The sequence below is a fragment of the Megalops cyprinoides genome, chromosome 12, assembly GCF_013368585.1.
Source record: "Megalops cyprinoides isolate fMegCyp1 chromosome 12, fMegCyp1.pri, whole genome shotgun sequence".
NCBI lineage: Eukaryota > Metazoa > Chordata > Actinopteri > Elopiformes > Megalopidae > Megalops > Megalops cyprinoides.
This window is the reverse complement of record NC_050594.1, coordinates 28602428-28621211: the sequence shown is the minus strand read 5'-3', so window position 1 is coordinate 28621211 and position 18784 is coordinate 28602428. Positions and strand designations below refer to the sequence as shown.

At 40.4% G+C, this 18784-nt stretch overlaps 1 protein-coding gene across 2 annotated transcripts; it reads left to right on the top strand.

Moving 5' to 3' along the window:
- The first annotated feature begins 928 nt into the window (after nt 1-928).
- On the top strand, nt 929-4231 carry LOC118787388 (zinc finger and BTB domain-containing protein 25-like). 2 transcript variants are annotated; one of them, XM_036542934.1, is made up of 3 exons: nt 929-999; nt 1978-2163; nt 2947-4231. In XM_036542934.1, the coding sequence occupies exons 2-3, from the start codon at nt 1991-1993 to the stop codon at nt 4094-4096; spliced, it is 1323 nt and encodes a 440-aa protein (XP_036398827.1). In that variant the 5' UTR covers nt 929-999; nt 1978-1990; the 3' UTR covers nt 4097-4231. The 2 variants fall into 2 exon arrangements, with proteins under 2 accessions (XP_036398827.1, XP_036398828.1); XM_036542935.1 differs by having other exon boundaries at nt 930-999; nt 2027-2163.
- The last annotated feature ends 14553 nt before the right edge of the window (nt 4232-18784 follow it).

Genomic DNA, 18784 nt, shown 5'->3' with positions numbered 1-18784 from the left:
CCGCACTGAGTCTGTCTAAACTAGATCCAACCCTACTCACGCAAATCCAGCCCTCCCGCGGTCGGTTACAGCCGCCTGCGTATACAGTAGCCTACAGTACCTACACAATTTCCCAGCATCCAGAGCCCTATATTGAAGGTCTATATCAGAATTATGCAAAAGGAGAGATGTCAATAAAATAAAAATTGATGTGGAGCTGAATTATTTGTAATGTTACTGACATCAAAGCTTACACGATAATTTTCGATAAACTCAGCTGGACGGCTATCAGTAAGCTGGCTAGCGAGAGTTTTGCATTGACAAAATATATAAAACTAAATGTAAAGAAAATGACACCTGGATATCATATGGAGGTTAAACGCGAAACATAAACAGTTTGTGCAGAAAGAATCAAAATGACATCCAGACAATTGATGCGTGAGTTCAACACGCAGCTGCGATCAGGTCAATCCAATGCGTGCTTGTGTGCGCACGACAATTTTCCACTGGCTGCACGCATGAGAATATTGTTTGTTCACGAGCATTAGTTTAGGACATTTGCCGCGCAGATCTATTGAGCTCCAACACATGTGGATAGGCTAATACAGGACCTAATGAATTACACTGCGTACTCATACAATGTAAAGATGTGTGGATCTGCGCAGCGGCTGCTTAAAACTGATGCCTGTGAATAACCAGTATGTTGTTAGCCAACTTGCTCCAGACAAGGAATTTCGTGAACTGCATTCTTTGCGTCTAGGTCGCCGTAACCGCTATAAAGAAACAAAAGGAAATAGTAATACTTTAAACGTGATGCAAATGAAAACTGGCGTAGACTCCTGTTGTCCACTCACTGTACATTCACAGGTAAAATTATATCTTTTGCGTACCCGTCTATGTACAGTAAGGTCACGTGACACATAACAAGCTGAGCTCACACGGAAAGAAGCGCGAGACCGCACGAGAACTCCCCTGCAGCAACAAATACAAAAATCAAAACCCATCTCTCGCACATAGGCGGTAAGACATAGTTTTCCATCATACTAATTAATTATGAGGTTTTGCAATTACGTGTGCCAGTTGCGTGCGTGTACTCAGAATGCATGACACGTTCTGTCACGGTTTATAATGTCAGCATGAACACTCGATTCAATGCAGACGTATGAAAATGGATGTGCTGCCTTGAAATTAGTTAGGGTATCATGGTATCTGGCGACTTTCAATGTGTGAAGGAGTCGTTGTTGAGATTTTCTAATAGGGCTGGTTCACGGATCATTGTTGTAGTGCTTGGAGAAACGCAGCTGTGCATGTTCTGTCCAAGCAGAAAAAACATTAAAATATATGTATTTTTTCTGTATGCAGCAGCTGGCAAGTATTGTATTATCTGTCATTGCTGATGTGCTCTCTAAAGGTTGAATAAAGAATAAGAACATTGCCTTCGATAACCAAGTTTCACTATTCCTTGTGGAAATAAACCCGTGTAACTCTGACCGTTAGCTGGATACAGTATATTTTTGTAAGTAACTACAACTAAAATAACATTTAAAGGATAAACAGCCTTACTGTTCATATGCCTTGTTATTTTCAATCTGTTTGTTCGGGGCAGCGTGGACAAAAAGTGAATCAAGTGATTACTGGGAGAAGAGAAAGCAAGTTTGCAAATGTAATTTTTTTATTCGAATTTATATTCGAAATGGAGCAATGGGAATATGCTTTTTTCCCTGAAATGATAAAATGTGTTTACCAGTATCAGTGCTGTCAAACAGTTTTCAAATTAAAACAATATAAGTGCAAATATTGATTCATGTGTGACTACACTTGTAATATCCAAGTATGCTCTTATATTGATATAATAATCAGTGTTTATTCTGGCTACAGGCAAATAACTGGCTATTTACAGTAAACAGCAATTCTGCGTCAATTGTCTGGTCAGCAGGGGTCACCATTTTCAAAGAGTTATAGAATACACATGTGACCACCTTGCCTTCTGTGTGACAGGTAAAGGGAGACCATGGAAGTGTCCAACCACAGCCTGTTCCTCTTGCAGCAGCTGAACATCCAGAGGGAGTTTGGCTTCCTGTGTGATTGCACCGTTGCAATCGGCAATGTCTACTTCAAGGCCCATCGTGCTGTCTTGGCTGCCTTCTCTAACTACTTCAAGATGATCTTCATCCATCAGTCTAGGTCAGGTGTTCTGTCTTTTAGACCAGGTGGTTATTGTCTTTATTATCAGTCGAAGGGAACCTTCACAGCCACATAGTTGGCTGTGCCTGTGTTTTATCAGAACAAGTTTTCAAATCATAAAAATACATTTTCTGACAATGTTAGCTTAGGTTCAAGAATAAATGTATAAATATGAAGGCATGGCAACATTTTTTGTTTAAAATGCATGCTTTAGTGGTGATTGCTATTAAATAGAAGTGGAACCTTTCAAACTCACCACTAGAAAATCTTGTGATGTATCTACCTAATAATTGTCATTCTGAATACCGGAAATTCCACTCAGTCTGGAAGTTTATTCCAACATATTGCAAGTGGAACAGTCAAAAACAGAAATGGCACATTTGGTAACTATATCACATGCAGGAAAATTCTAAACCATGTTTATTTAAAAGGGGAAAACAGAAGTGACATTTACAGTCAAAATTCAGAGAGTAACAATACCTGCTTCTGCCTTGTATTTCTTGTTTTCACATTTTCTCATGTTACCCAACAGTTAATTTCCTGCCACTCCACAGATCATTCACTGAAAACAATTATTTTTTCATTAATTCAGAAAACAGGCTGCACAAATTATAGTGCTAAATAAAAAGAAAACAAGGATTGAAGAAACCAGCCATGATCCTCAAAAATGTTTCTTTAACACAGCTACTAAGAGCAAGGGTTTTTATTTAAAGCTGACATACAATTAGTGCATGAGAAATAGAATGAAACTCCTCCTACTGTAATGTCCTTCCTCTGTCACAGTGAGTGCATCAAGATCCAACCTACAGACATCCAGCCAGACATCTTCAGCTACCTGCTGCACATCATGTACACAGGCATGGGTCCCAAGCAGCCGGTGGACCAGGGTCGACTGCAGGAGGGCATCAAGTTCCTGCATGCCTACCGGCTGTACCGCACTGGCAGCGAGAGCAGCCAGGATTCCGACGCTGCAAAGATGTCCAACCTCTATGGCATCCAGATATCCTCCCAGTCGGCCACCAAAAACAGCCTGGGCCTGAAGGAGGGCCAGTCACGCAGCTTGGAGGAGGAGCGGTCCAGTGGCCAGGCAGAGCGCCCCCAGATCCAGCTCTCATTGGCTGTGGGCCTCGAGGGGACGTCGTCCGACAGGCAGCTGCCCAACCTGTGCGGCTCGTCCTCGGGGGCCTCCTGGGAGGACACAGAGTCCTCCAGTATCCCACTGAGAGTAAAGCAGGAGAGAGTGGAGACAGAGGTGGCGGTGAAGCCTCAGACCGTCTCCCCCGTCCCGGCTCAGGAGAGCCCCAGCCCGGGCCGGCTCAAGGACAGCCCCCGCGTACTGTACTGCCACTACTGTGGGGAGCGCTGCTGCTCACGCCAGGGCCTGCGGGAGCACCTCTTCGCCCACGCCACCAGCTCCCTGCCCTTCGGCGTGCCTGCCGCCATCTTGCAGAGCAACCTGGGGGAGGTGTCTAAGGCTGGGGAGGAGGAGCTGGAGGGTCTGGAGGAACGGCATCCTCTGCAGGGCTGCCTGGCGGAGAAGAGCCCGAGCAGGCCGGAGCAGCCGGAGGCGGCGGGCCTGGAGGAGGCGCTGCAGCAGAGCCAGGCCCTGTCGGAGGAGCTGGCCGAACTGAAAGGCGCCGCCAGCCCCCACTCCCGCAAGAGGAAGATCGCATGCGCCATCTGCAGTCTCCGGTTCACCCAGAAGAGCCAGCTGCAGGAGCACATGTACACCCACACGGGCAAACACACCCGCTACCACCGCTATAACCGCTTCTGTAGCCAGCTGATCCAGGCGTCCCAGCACTTCTGTGAGAACCAGGCCGAATTCACGGCCGAGGACGCTGCCAAGGACACTCAGGACAATGTCAGCTCCTGCTATTCCCTAGACTCTGAGATCTCCCAGGAGAGTATTGACACTGTTGTGGTAGAGTGAAAAGAAGCCAAACCCACTCCCTGGGGTGTGCTATGGGACAATTTGTACTTACTCGCCTACTTCTGATGTTTCATTTTACTCACCTGTCATCTTTGTTTCTTGTAAACTTATCTTACTGTCATGTGACATGAACTATGCCCAATCGTCTCTCTCTCTCTTCTTCTCTGTGTGTATGTTTCTGTATGCTGTTGTAGGTTTAGGTGTTTGTGATTTTTTTTATCAGTCAAGGCTACTACATGGTGTAAAAGAACTTGTGTGAGTTTTTATTTCTCAAGTTTAATCCGGCTTGATCCAGCATTGAAAAACAGGGTCAAAATGCTTCCTTATAGATGCATGAAATATGAACAGTCTTCCTGAAAATGAGCACCGTAGTTAACCATATGAACATGCTGATTAGCTGTGCTTTAATAGGTTTTTTCATGTGGTTGTGACTGATCAGTACAAGGCCTTCATTCTTTTAGAGTCATCAAACAGTTTTAAAAATTGATCTGCAGGTCAGAGTGAAAAAGCCAAATGAAAAAAATTCACCTCATTGTGAAAGAAGAGCTAACCAGTGAGGGGTGGCCAACATGATCTTGAATAGGAAGAATTTCCCAGTATCACTGTCAAAGGGGCACAGTAACAATGTTTTAAAAAATTAAGTACCTGATTCATTTATTATACTGAATGTTTTTAATTGTATAGAAAAACAGTTCTATTTTACACTTAACATCGGGGGACTGTTGTGTCAAATGTACATCGCAGTTCTACTAGTTCTATGCTTTGGGTGAGATGACAGGGATAACCGGAGACTCTTAGATCTCAGCGTGCTTATGTTTGCCTATGTTGTTCTAGCATTTCACTTATTTCACAAGGCCCAAAAAATGCAGAGCATATACTTCAATTCATAATAGATGTTTTTCTTTCCTAACGCTCACTTCAGGAGCCATACTTCAAGCTCTGGATGGGTGTAGATGGGCCACTCCTGATAAATGAATTGTCCCATTTGACTTTCAGCATCATTTTGTTGTGGTAATTCTGTAGACGAATTTGAGTCATATCCTTCTTGTTACATTACAATATTTTACTAAAAGAAATGCTAGAAAGACGCTGAATTCAAAATCTATGTTAATATCATATATCAGTGTATTCAAGGCTGGATTCAGGTAAACTGAAAATGGAAGTACTATAAAAGACCCTTTAGATGTCGGTGGAAATCTGTTCTTGTGTTGTAGCATTTTTGTTTTTGTTTCTGTAATTATGTTCTTGTGTGTGTGATGTATGGTATGCTTGATCTAATGACCTTTCTCTGGTAGTCTGAAGCCCCAGTGCAGTATTTTACCATGAATTGCTATGATGATATCAACACTGCCCCAGACAATTCATGTTTATTTGTTCCCTCAATTAAATAGTAGCAAAACACAATATCACAGAAAGATGTGCATATTGGATAATTTTCCTGTTTAGAAAATATTACACCAATATCTATTGCGCAGAGGAAAGTCCTATTCTTCCCAAATAGCATATTTTATTTCATACAAAATGAGTCACATTCGGTCACCATTGCAATTAATATGTAGTAAATCTTTTTTTATTATGGATTACACTTACAAGATGCTTCCTGTAGACATTTATGAGGTTGTAGGCCTTCTGAGGTTTTTTTTTTTTACCATTCCTCCTGGCAGAAATTGCTCTTGGTTCTGGGAGCACTACTGTCCTGAGTTTGAACCACAAATGTTAGATGGATTGAGGTCCAGAAATTGAGATGGCCAGTTGCAAACAATGATTTTGTCCTCAGTTAACCATTTTTGCAATGCTATTCAACACCAGCATAAGCTTTTCTCAACATAGGTTACACCTTTTTACACCAAACATAGTACTAATGTGCAGATCCAAATCCATTTGCAGTTCACCTGATAAGATATGGATTCATTTGCCATTCAGATGCAGTTTGCCAAATTCTAGGAGCCTTGTTTGTGGTTTGCTTTCAGAAGAGGCTCTTTCATTGCAACCTGGCCATGCATGCCACAGTCAGGACTCTGGGGGTTTGCCTTCAGAAGAGTCTCTTTCACTGCAACCTGGTCTTTCATGCCATGGTCAGGACTCTGAATTGGTACTTTTTGACACTTTGTATCCTGAACATGCTAATGAAGATCTCCAAAATTCATGGTTATGTCCCAAACCTGTCGTCTCAAGAGTCATCACATTATTGTCAACTAGCAGACACTCTTATCCAGAGCAATTTACATAGGTTATAATTTTACTGTTGCCCATTTATACAGCTGGTTATTTATAGAGGCAACTGTGGGTTAAGAACCCTGCTCAAGGGTATAGTAGCAGCCCCAGTCTGGAATCGAACCAGCAACCTTTAGGTTACGAGCCCTCGTCCTTACCATGAAGCTACCCAACCTCCCTAACCCACAAATTCAGAATTCACTTAGATCCTCTTGCCTGGCAGGGTTGCTGTTGTACCACTAGCCTTATATTTCCTAATAATGGACACTACAATGGAAGGAGTTATATTCAGATTTTTCTGAATTCTTTGGCAATTAATTTGCATTTTTGGGAGCTCTCTGACAGGGAATTCTACTCATGAATTGATTGTCTGATACTTTTTTGTTATACCCCAGGGAAACAGGAAGCATTTTGATGCCTCAGTGTAGTTTCAGAAGCTTCCATTGAATTTCTAAAATGTAAAAAAGTTGATGTAGATTTTTTGTTGGATATTATTTAAAATATTATTTGAAGGTGTGAATAAATGTGACCTTTCATTTTCTGGAATAAAATATATTATTTGTTAACAATCTGAATTTGGTCTTTACAATGCAACTGAGATTTAAGCATGACATTTTAACATGCTTAAGTAGGAAAAATAATCCTGTTCATAATTTTTTCTTTATCAGTATATATTAATTCCTGTTTAATAAGGAGTATAAAGAAATATGGAGGACACTGTATATGCATGAAATTTGCAAGGTTCAAAAACTAGTTTTAATGTGGCCAGAGTTTATGGTATAAACACACAGGAAGTTGTCATGCCCACAATATGAATCGTTAATCTTAGGATTGTTCAGGTTGACTTTGTTAAAGTAGGTCACAACATTCATACCATTCACTTGACATGAGGTTGTGAGTCTATACCTTAAAGCTATTTCATGTATACTCAGTGATAACAAAAAAAGTTGAAAACACATGGTTGTGTCCATCTGTCTACCTCCACCGTATGTAATTAACATATTTTTGGCTGCACAGGGTCTTTAATTTTGCTATCTGCACTGTGTCTGTGTTCTCGAGCTGTAATATTGAAATCTCCCAGTCAAATTAGAGTAAGTGCATTAGGAACTCACTCTTGTATACATTTTTCCAAATGACCCTCATGTGTGATATGTGATCTGAAGAAAAGGTTTTGTAAGTAAAAAGCTTTTTTTCATCTCTTTGTTTGACTTGTTGTACTGTGCATTGGTACGAAGGCCATTTTGTGTTTGAGGACAATACAATTATTCAAATGGTTTTATTTGTCACTTGCACTGAAATGTAAAAGATGATCGACAGAATCTTTTTGTTTGCATTGACAATCTCTTACCACTAGAGGGATGTTTAGGATCAAGAAATGGATGGTTGCTGAAGTAATTTTCCTTGTGGTTTTGTCACTGCTGCAAGGTCTCTTGAGTTGAAAGGGATGAAAATGTAAATGGGCAAGTATTCAAGTAGTCAGAGGGATTATTAATCTATTGCAGCTGTCCCCTGTCTTTCCTGTTGGTGTCACCGGTTCATTACCTCTATTTGATGGAGAGACGCCTACCCCCTCAAACCAAGGGCTGTTTGCAGAATTCTAACATTTCGATAAATGGCTTTCTCACATTAATAAACTGAATAAAATTAAGTTCCATTATTGGTCTATTCTAACTATATGGATAAATATGGGTTTACATGCACAAAAAGCCTTAGTTCAATTTAAGATGACTTATAAGCCAGAGGGCTTGTGGCTTTTGATACTGCATTTCATCCCAAAGTGCAATGGTTTTGATTAATTGTTCAAAACGCTGTGCCACTGCATAATTCAACTAGGCATATTATAAAGCACACCACATACTTTCACGGTGGTGCAGGATTCATCTGCTGTGACAGTCATGGTCACAATATCAATTCAAGAGATTTATGCAGTAATCAATCCAGTTCTGCAAACAATTTTGTCCTTCCAGATTTCTTTCACATCACTTGAGATCAGAATCATGTCTCTGTGACTGCCAAAAAATATCCCAATTATTCTGAATAATTTCTCCTCTCAGTAACTGTAAAAATGGCTTTCTGTGAAAGGTTGGGTTAAATAATTATATTGAACTTAAGGTCATTCTTTGTGAAAACAAAACACTTTCTGGCAATGTCTTTGCTTTCTACAATTTCTAATATTTCAGAATACTTTAAATCTTACATTTTTCTGATCAGAAATTTTAAAAATAGTATAGAAATCATTTCTGAAATGCTGGTAAAGACAGTCATCACTTGTATGGTTGTGAAAATCCTACTTCAATGCATTGTAAATTTGTAATGTTATGATAGATATAATCCAGATTTACTCAGAAAGCTGAATCTTCTCTTTGAGTTAAGGTATAATGGGAAAAATAACTTGCCATTAAGCCTGCATGGTAGACTTTAAACAGAAGTAATATATGACAAGGGCAGAGACACATGAGTTGATATGTATGTGATATGGTATCAATACCAAATTGACTTTCTTCTGTATAGATGTGTAAAGCTCTCACAAAAGCATTTCCAAAACGTATTAGGCAGATAGCAGAGCTAACATTATAGAGTTATACAGAAAGTAAGTACAAGGGAAATCTGGAAGAATTCTAAAGATGGCTGTGAAACGCATAACTTTCCTGACATGATAGCAGGCTTCTGAATGAGACCCTGCAGGAAACTGGGAACTCTGTACTGCCTGTAGTCATTGCTTTGACCTGTTATCTGTAGAAAGGGAGGAGAAACACTAGGAATCTCAACAGAAACCGCTCTATGGATATCAGCTGTCACTGTCCCCACATCTGGGTGTCTAGATTATGAGGAGGTGTTTCCCCAGAGAATGCCAATCAGACAATGCACTGCCACTTTGAGTTTAGGCTCAACAGCTGCCACTTAATTCTATACAAAGAGTTGAAGTAAAGCAAGTTCAGCCACAGCTGGGTGTTGAATTGCCTCATATTGCCTGATAACAAGGCTGTAATGGACAGTGTTGCAGAGAGAGCATACACTACTCTTTCTGAAGGAAGCACAAGGTTTACAGCAGGCAGATAAAGCCTGCAGATATCTACAGGGCCTGTGTGTTTCAGAAAGGCAGCCCTGGGAGAGAGTCCAAGTCCAAGATGTCCAGACTGCTATGGCTGAAATCAGTGAAAGCAGTGTCATTAGCAATCGGGAATATCCCCACTGACTGATTCATCTTCATCATCGATCATCTCACTGGCCTGGCCAGACAGTTCCTTCCCACCTCTAAATTAGTTACAACAACCAAGCTTGACAAGGAGTGCCATCTTACAAGAGGTGAGAGACTACACAGCAGTCCCTTCAGCCGCCCGCATTCAAAGACCAAACTGGACAGACGGCTCAGCCCACTTGAAGCTGCGTTCTAGCCCTGCGGCACCATTGCTGCCTAGGGTCCTCATTGACATGGTGATGACCCTCCAGCCATCATGTAACTCCAGCGATGCCGGGCTACCAGAGAGAGGAAGGATGGCCTCACAGGCTTTGCTGAAATGTTTTGAATGCAGTGTTAAACTGTCCAGCTGCAGCATACTTTTTATCTCCATCTTTTGAGAAGTTTTGGGGGAATGTGGAGGATATTGTGGGTGCCATTGGACTTACATTCTGTAATATAAACCTCCACTCCACCAGCACTCCCAGGTTATTGCACTCTGAATTTGTACACACAACTGTAAAAGAATGCCACATAAAAATATGTCATATATAAAATGTCACATTTTATAAACCATAACTACTGAATTCAAGTTGCTTTCTATTTTATTTTTGAACAGATTTAATAAAAATGTCAACCCACCGAACAAATTGCCAACACAATGTTATTAGCTTGTTTCATCTGAAGAACCCACAGCCTGGTGTATGTTATTTTTGGAAGCAGACATTAACTTTGTGATAACTTGAATACATTAAAGGGTGCACACATGATTCCCAAGGATTCATCTCTGCTCTGCAGTGGTATACACCTACACACGTACAGCTCCTGGATATATGCGTTATAGACTATTCTGGGACTACAGTATAAAGAAATGAATCTGAGGTCTGGTCATCTACCCTCTACCATCAAAATAAGCATCTTTTTTAAATGCAGCCCTCATACGTTTGTATATTTCAAACAAATCTCTAGGGGCATTCACTACTACACCTATCATTTAATAAAATAAAATTACACATCTGACAATCGCATGGACTGAGAATTTTTTCCCCAACGACATGTATCCACCATGAAATTTTATATTTTTTTATTTTATAATTTATTTTTATAAAATATTTTATTTTATAATTTTATATTGTATGGTAACAGCATGGAAAAGCTATTTAAAATTATTGGGGTTTTTTTTTGAAGGTTTAGGTAAAGTAGCTGATGGTAGTTTTCACTTCACATGTGAAATATCAGTATTCCCACGTGCTGCTGAAGGATGCTCAAAGATTTAACATATAAGAAAACCTCTTCACAATTCTTAATTGAGTTCTTAATTGAGCTTTCCCTTGCAGTGCTGAATACTGAATGACACTCTCTCTACTAATAAATCAGGTTCATCAGTCACACACACTCTACCTATCATAAGTACACGGTAGTGTTTGTCCTGACAATTCCTACTGTATATGTCAAAAGAGGTATTCAGGCGATGAAACAAACTACAGAAGTAATACTGGAAGCAGGCTTATGATTCAAAACGTTCAGTTTTGAATCATCAAGATGCATATTTCTACAGATACAGTAAGTTAAAAATTAATCAGTAGTTGATTTTATTGTTATCAATAAATATGTAATTCAGTCTTGGGATTAGTATATTTTCTGGAAAGACCATAAGTATTTGAAAACAAACTCCAGGAAAGGTGCACTTCTGTGATAGGTGCTAAATCTACCATTTGTGTTCTATAAGGTGTAAGGAACATTTCATACATGAAAGTAAGACGCTTTCAACACCAAAACACACACAAAACAACTCTGAAGGGTTGTCTGAGGTCTGAACTGTTGATGAAAGTTAGTGGAGGTGAGCAGTAACATACTGACAGAAGGAAAAAATTAACACAATGAAATATTTACCACGTACAATGTGTACATCAATACACTTATGATATATATATATATATATATATATACATATATATATATATATATATATATATATATATATATATATATATATGAGAAAAAAACATATCTGTGCACAACATTCTGCTTCTTCCAAAAACACTTCAGAGCTACCTTAGTCACAGTTATGCCAGCAGCTGAGAAGGGGTTTGGCTTTGCATTGATATGAGTCATTAAACTAAGACTGCAGACACAGTATACAGAATATCAAGTTGTACTGGGGTGCCATTTGAAGTTGGACATGCTAAGTATACACTAAGTTTATGGTCCTTATCATGAAGATCTACACATGCTTGGTATGGAATGGAAGTGATTGTATTAAAATAAACTGGTGACATCTAGTGCCTAACAGGCCTGCAGCCACATCCAGTTTACATATCTTGGGTTATACATATAGATCACTTTTACAGCATTTCCTAAAATACATATTTCAAACACATACATAACAAAATATGTGACATGAATAAACAGCCTTTTATGTGCACCAAACAAATACAAATAATTCTGACATTAAGAAGAACATTATGTACAAACTGTGGAAAGGGCTGCTTTTTTAAAATCTCCCTGCTGAGTACTGTGACAGTCTCCTATCATTCCTTCCAGTTACTTGAGGAACATAATTAAGCCCGCACTGAGACCAAGCACTCAGACCAGTGCATGAATCCTGTTCTTTTGTTTACGATCGGGCAGAGCTATGCTGGAAAACGTGAAAAGGTGTTTATTTGCAGGCAGGAAAAGCAGACCTGGTTGGGAGTGAAAGGACTAAGTCTGATCTTGGTACTCTTGGGCTTCTACATTTATGCCCGCTGACTTGTCCTTCAGCTCCACTGTGAGCTGATCCAGCGCAGCCTTCAAGGCTGCCTGGACCAAAGAGCAAGCGGTCTGCACCAGCAGGATGTCATTGCACTGTGAGCTGAAGTCCCGCTCATATTCATATGAGTCAGTTTCTCCTGTGTGGAGGTTTGCCTCAGGGCCATTCTCTACAGCAGTGCTCCCTTCACCATAACACAGATCCAAAGCATTAAACTTGACATTTTTTACAGCTAAGGTATCTTGTGTGCTGTCCTCATCCTTAGATCTGCTTGGTAGCATGTTTTCTTCCAAAACATTCTCTTCTTTTGCCACAACAACTTCCACACATGAACTAAATTGTGTATCTACAGGTGGACGGAGATCATGTCCTTCTGAGGGATGCTCCTTGCCTTTCATGGCTACATCATTGGATCGGCTAGGTGATGAAGCACCCTGGCTAGCCTCATTTTCACTGGGCGTCATTTCCATCAGTGGATCCTTTCTAACTGATACAAGACATACATCGGCTTCTGAGGGTTCTATTGTCACTACTCCATCAGTTACCTCCAGTGCTACATCTGCATCTTCTTCATGGTTCTCTTCATTCTCTTTCTGATGGTTTGCATTTGTAAGGTTCACAGAAGCCTCCAGGTCTGTGCTGGTTTCTGGAAAAGCTCTGTCTCCTCTTTCTTCCATGACAGTCACCTCCGCACTCACGGTCAGGATCTCTGAGCATGGCCCCTTGTCCTCTATATCACCATCTGATTGCTCCCCCTCTTGGTCGTTAGGGGGAGTTGTCTGATCGGCATCATCTGCATGCCTGTTAGAAAGCACTATGGTCTCCTCCTCAATGTATTCATGATTGGTCCCAAGACGCTCATGGAAGAAAGGAGAAGGTTTCTTGGCTCCACGCTTTAAGAAATATCTGACCTTTTTCTTGAGGGAAAAATCTGGAGGAAGGATGTCCTCACATCGAAAATGATCTTCTTCTTGTGAGCGACCTTTTGTCTTTTGAGGACCATTTGACACAGTCAAGAGCCTCTTGATGCTCTGCCACGCTCCAGCTGAGAACTTGACCTTACCCTTCACAGCAGGGTCTTTGTCTACACTGGGGGTCTCCGCGCCTTGCTCTTCATTTGAGGTTACTGTATCACCTGGGGCTGGCTCAGGGCCACAGTCAACAGATTCTCCAGGCTCTGTGATACAGAATGTGGCATCAACAGTTTGACCCTTGGCAGATAACTTTTTTCCCATTTGTTTCCTTCTCCTAACACAAGTGAGAGCAGGTAAGAAGAATCGCTTCCAGCCCCTCTTCATTGCCTTTTTCTGATTGCGCTTGTCATCTTGGTGCTCTGTTTTTGTTTCACTTTCATTTGCTGCTGCACATTTTTCTGATTCAGTTAGGATTTCAGATGTTGCCTGTCGCTCTTCTGACTTAACAGGTTTCAGAGAATTTTCTAAATCAGACCCCGGTGACCCCTCTTCTCTGATTGGATACTGCTGGGTTACCACAATGTCTCTGTTGGTCCCATTGCTGTCAGTTCCTCCTACGTGACTCCTGGCCAAAGTATCATCCTGGTTTTCAATGTGGCTCTTTGCCTTTGATTTGCCTAAGAGCAGTCTTGGGGGGCCGGTCAGCTTCCTTTTAAGTCCAGCTTTTCCCTGTCCACCTAGAGATTCTTGGATTGACATGGATGATTTGTAACTGATGTTTAAGTGAACATCTCAGTTCCCGAGACTTTACGCATCAACACACTTTAATAGCCAAAACAAAAAATAACTATTGGGTATGGTGTACCTTAAAAAGCTAGCCCTCATAAATGTTTCTCTTTACCACATTAGTTTGAAGAATTCAAACCTGAAAAGAAAACCAAAAAGAAAATGATGATTACCAGATGATCATATACAAATGTGAACCAAGCCTTTTTAAAGAAAGAGATTGAGATATCAAAATGTGGTAGTCTACGTTTAGAGTCTAACATGCATCCAGTATTCAATATTAAAGAATGTATTCGTAACTGGGCAAGGAAAGAAACATAACGCCAGGAAACTATGAATACAATCTTCGAGGGTTAAAAACGGTACTAATTAAGAATCTCCTTACTGTGTATTTTATGTCATGTTCAGTTGTCCTGTATCTCACCGTAGATCAAATAGCCAAGCGCAGCTACCCTGTGTGCGAATGAGTCACGATTATTGAGTCAATTGGCAGGTACACATTTTGACCCATAGTTTGTCTATTTATATGCCCAGTGACTCACAGAGTAATTAAATCATTTTCTAAGAAGTTGTTTGGAAGTAATACAGTGATGGACATTTTATTGAGATAAATCTTGATAAAGATTGCATATCACTGTAATTGGCTGTTTATTCCATTTTTGTCTTCAATCAGCTCAGAGTCTATCATATATCTTAATCTCCTAATCGCAGGGTACGGCACACAATACGACGCCAATTTTCTCCTTTCACCGGGCTTCCTGCTAGCACACAGTCCAGTGGCAAATTCTCATCAAATACAATTTACACATTGGTTCTTTGTCTTTTAACATGACAAAACAAAGAAGCGCGATCGCAAATTAAAAATAGCTTCACTGAGAAAGGAAACATCACACCAGTTATTGAACCGATTTATCTGCCTTACTCCGTACCATCCAACCAGTTAACATTTTGCCATGTGCTCATGAAAAACTTAGGAACTGAATTATTTTCTAATATATACAGTATAATCATTACCTACAGGTCTATGTTTAACGTATTTCCTGTAAGTAACATACTTGCACCCTTTTCCGTTCAGTATTTACATCAGTTTTTACTGTGACATTGAAAATGCAGTAACACCCTCTGAAGTTGGTCCTTGATTTTTCCACATTCTGAACACAATAAAAACACACCTAAGCCAATTAGGTTTACGCGTAAATTGTGCAATGCTTTGCCCTTCTTTGCCCATTATTTACATTCGCATCTAAAAAATTAACATGCCAACTTCAGTTTCAGAATCCTTTTAATTAATTCAAACATTCTATTATGTTTTAAAATATTCTACTCACACCCATGCAATAGTCTGCGATTAACAACGTATGTCGTTCTTTTCCAAGTTCAAAACGAGCGGGATGATACGACTCCAAAACCAAGAAGACAGTCCTCTGCAACCTCGCACCGATCTGCAAGCCTCTGGTCTCTGTGCTGGTAGCAGGCGTCAACAGGCAGGGAGGTATTTGGGCTCAGTTTCCATAGAAACTTAAAGACTGACAGTTGTAGCAATGAAATATGTCATTCATAACAAAAAGCGCCCAAAATAAGATAAGGTGGTATTCGTTGGACTTAATTTAAATACTTTAGATATTATACAGATCTGACACATAAAGCTCCTATACAACGTATATGTACAATTAAGCTACAAACATGGCAAACGTTAACTTGTGTGATTTTAGGGGGCGATGTTTATTCTCTACTATTTATAACGATTTAAAACAATGTAAAATGTTGCTGTGGAGTGTTTACTAATCATATATAATATAGTGTGCTGTAAGTCCACTTGCCTTGAAAAACACTCAGTAACAGAAGCCAGACAGTGTGGAAGAAATTATTCAGCCTGGCTACATCAGCTGAACTCATGTTTGGGTGGGGTGTCAGGTTAGGGGTGGAGATACAAATACTGTTCATTTAAGACCAATTAACAGTGTTGTTCTCCTTCAAGAATAGTCAGTAGGAAACACCTGCTCAACTGATATCTTTTAAGATACAGCACTTTCATAGTCCTCACCACTGTTACTTAACCCGGCATATTCAGGTCTCAGTTTAATATAAGACTCATAGGAAAGGGGAGTAGAACTGATTTACTCTGGCACTAATATCTAACAAATAGAACTAGCCTCTATCCTATGTATAGGACTGTTCCCTTGGCAACCCTGTTGAAAAAGATAACCGTATAGGTTATTTGCTCACATTACCTCAGCACTGAGGATCCACTACTCAAAGGATTCATGCATCACACCCCTATGGAGGGTATCTGGGTAGGGGGGTCACCTGCTGATTTATGGGAGATGCTGTAGGTAGACATGAGTAATGGTGGGGGTGTGTCATGGTGTGACCTTGTTGGTGGACTCAGGGTAGACTCATGGGAGCTCACGAGGATTCTGCCGATTAGATTATCACCCAGCTCTGGAATAAATTGATGTTTAATATTGGAGGCAGTACAGCAAATAAGATTTGAAAAGTTTAGGTTGTATATACTTACAAAGGCAATTTTCTCCAACATTATCAGTCTTACAATCGCTGTGACTTCAATCACATACAACTACACAGGTCCTTTACATGTTTGTATGCCATCTTCATGCCACCCTTGATGCCTCTGAAAATTACAGGGGTTAAGTTTAGCACAAGAAAAAAGCTCTGCCTGTCAATCAAAACCAAAAACACTGACAATCACCATATGGAAAGTAATTAAAGTATATACCATGGAAACAAGTGCCTTTGGGAAGTGCTCAAATGTTTTACCTCAAGCTTGATCAAATTGATTTCCTATCCAGCTCCAGTTCTCAATAATTGGATAGTAGAAACATAATTTCAGTTCCGCTGATGTGTGTTTCATGGGGGGTGCATAGATAATAGTGGCCAAGAACAATTAGCTCTTGCTTTCATTTCATTTCCGTAGCATTGGAAGATTTGAATTGTCTCCCGCCATGTTGCAAACTGAACTGTATTCCCAAGCCTCCACACCTGTACTTCTTGGCAACAATGCTGGTTCACTGAATTAAGATATGTGACTTTTCAATCACAATACTGTGACTGAAGCTCTCTCAAGGGGATTCACTAACCAAAAATAGCAAATGGTGTTAATTATAGTTAAGTAATCCAGGACTACTTCCTGGTCTATAATAATCTCTTGATTGTATTGTAAATTCAGGACTAGCATTTCTATAGATCACCAGCATCATGAAGACAATGCCAATAATCATCTAACAGGTGGTTGATGTGTGATGACCAACCTCTTTAACCTCATTAGGGATGAACATCCAATACTTTCTCAAAGGAATTTAAACCAATTCATCTATTTCATAATGTTGACATAATTGGGGGCCAGAATTCATTTTACAAACATGGTTAAAAGAATGAAATCTTTTTTTGTGTTTGCTTAGAGGTAGGATTGAAGTCCAGACTGCAGATGTGCTGCTCATCCATTCATCTACATTAGAAAACATGAAAAATGCCATTAAACATTAGAAATCAGACATTATCTAATTATCTAATTAATAGATGAAACTTTGCATATGATTAGTTTTCCCCCAAAATTCAGGTTAGTCAGCTCATTACAGCCACTTCTTAAAGCACCCCGGATTAACACCAGGGAAAACAGGGATGGGAGAGTCAACCTTCACCAAAACACGATCCATAAAACCTAAATACTGCATTTATATATAGCCTTTCTACAGAAGAAAGAACCTGCATTGACATATCGGCATGGTATTTTCAGAATTTTGTATGGTGTATACTGTTTTAAATAGATGTGGACTGCATGTATGTCTGGAGGGTATCACATCTCAGGGCTGTTCGCAAGTCACTGATAAACGATAACCACAATCTCTCGTGGGTCTTGGACTGTTTCTGGATGAGGAGCTGAAGTGCTTCCTCTTTGTCAGCTCCTCTAATCCACTGTGAAGGTCATGTATATTTACAGCGTTCCTCTGATCAGTCACAGCCAGAGTGCCTGCCACTCAATGCTGTTGCATGCTGGCTTTTGACTTGGAAAACATTTGATTTGCAGTGTCACATTGGGATTCTAATCTGCACCACATCTAAAATGAAGTGATGGTCCCCAAGGGATGAAGGGAGAGAATAATCAAGAATGGCCACATCTGATCAAAAAAGAGAAGCTTTTGAACAAAGTCACAAGAACCTTGGTCATATTTCCACAGGGTGGCCCCTATGGTTTGACAATACAATGCTGATGGGCTACGAATGTCATGACGTCAGATCGGAAGTTTAGAGAATGGCAGCGGTTATGCACGACCGTAATTTGCAGCAACCCCATTAGTTGGGCACAAACAAAAGGCTTAATCATTTGACACGCGCAGTGGCTTTGAATTGTAAAGCACACATTACCGTTGTTTTGTGCAATTTGTCCAAATCATTCACATCTGAAAACTGCCATGCAGCTGTGGTCTCTCCATTTATATGTGTGGGCAGAGCTAAAGGGAGGAGGGCCTGGTCAGGTGGTCAGCGTCAGGTTGTCATTAATCGCTCTAATGCGGTGAGCCTCATCGGCTCTCACGCAGGTGCTAAATGGACAGATTGGAAGCCCAGCACACACTCATACGCTAGCCTTAAAAACAGCCACAACAAAGAAAGAGAAACCTCAAAGTAAGGACACATGAGGACAGACATTTGAACAGGCAGAGGTCATGCGAGTGTGTGAAGTGAGGACGTGTCTGACAGACAGGGACACTTAAGTGCCCCTGAAGAGGCAAATGTGCAGGATGTCAGAGATTTTGACAAGATCCCCTGTGGCACGAGCCACCAATTACCCGACCTCAAAAGATTCATCCTGAGAGTTAACGAAAAAA

Excerpts from the sequence above, each read along its gene's own strand:
- LOC118787388 (XM_036542934.1), top strand. The coding sequence starts at position 1,991 with ATGGAAGTGTCCAACCACAGCCTGTTCCTCTTGCAGCAGCTGAACATC. Across the intron at positions 2,164-2,946 it reads ATCTTCATCCATCAGTCTAG|TGAGTGCATCAAGATCCAAC; the intron begins GTCAGGTGTTCT and ends CCTCTGTCACAG.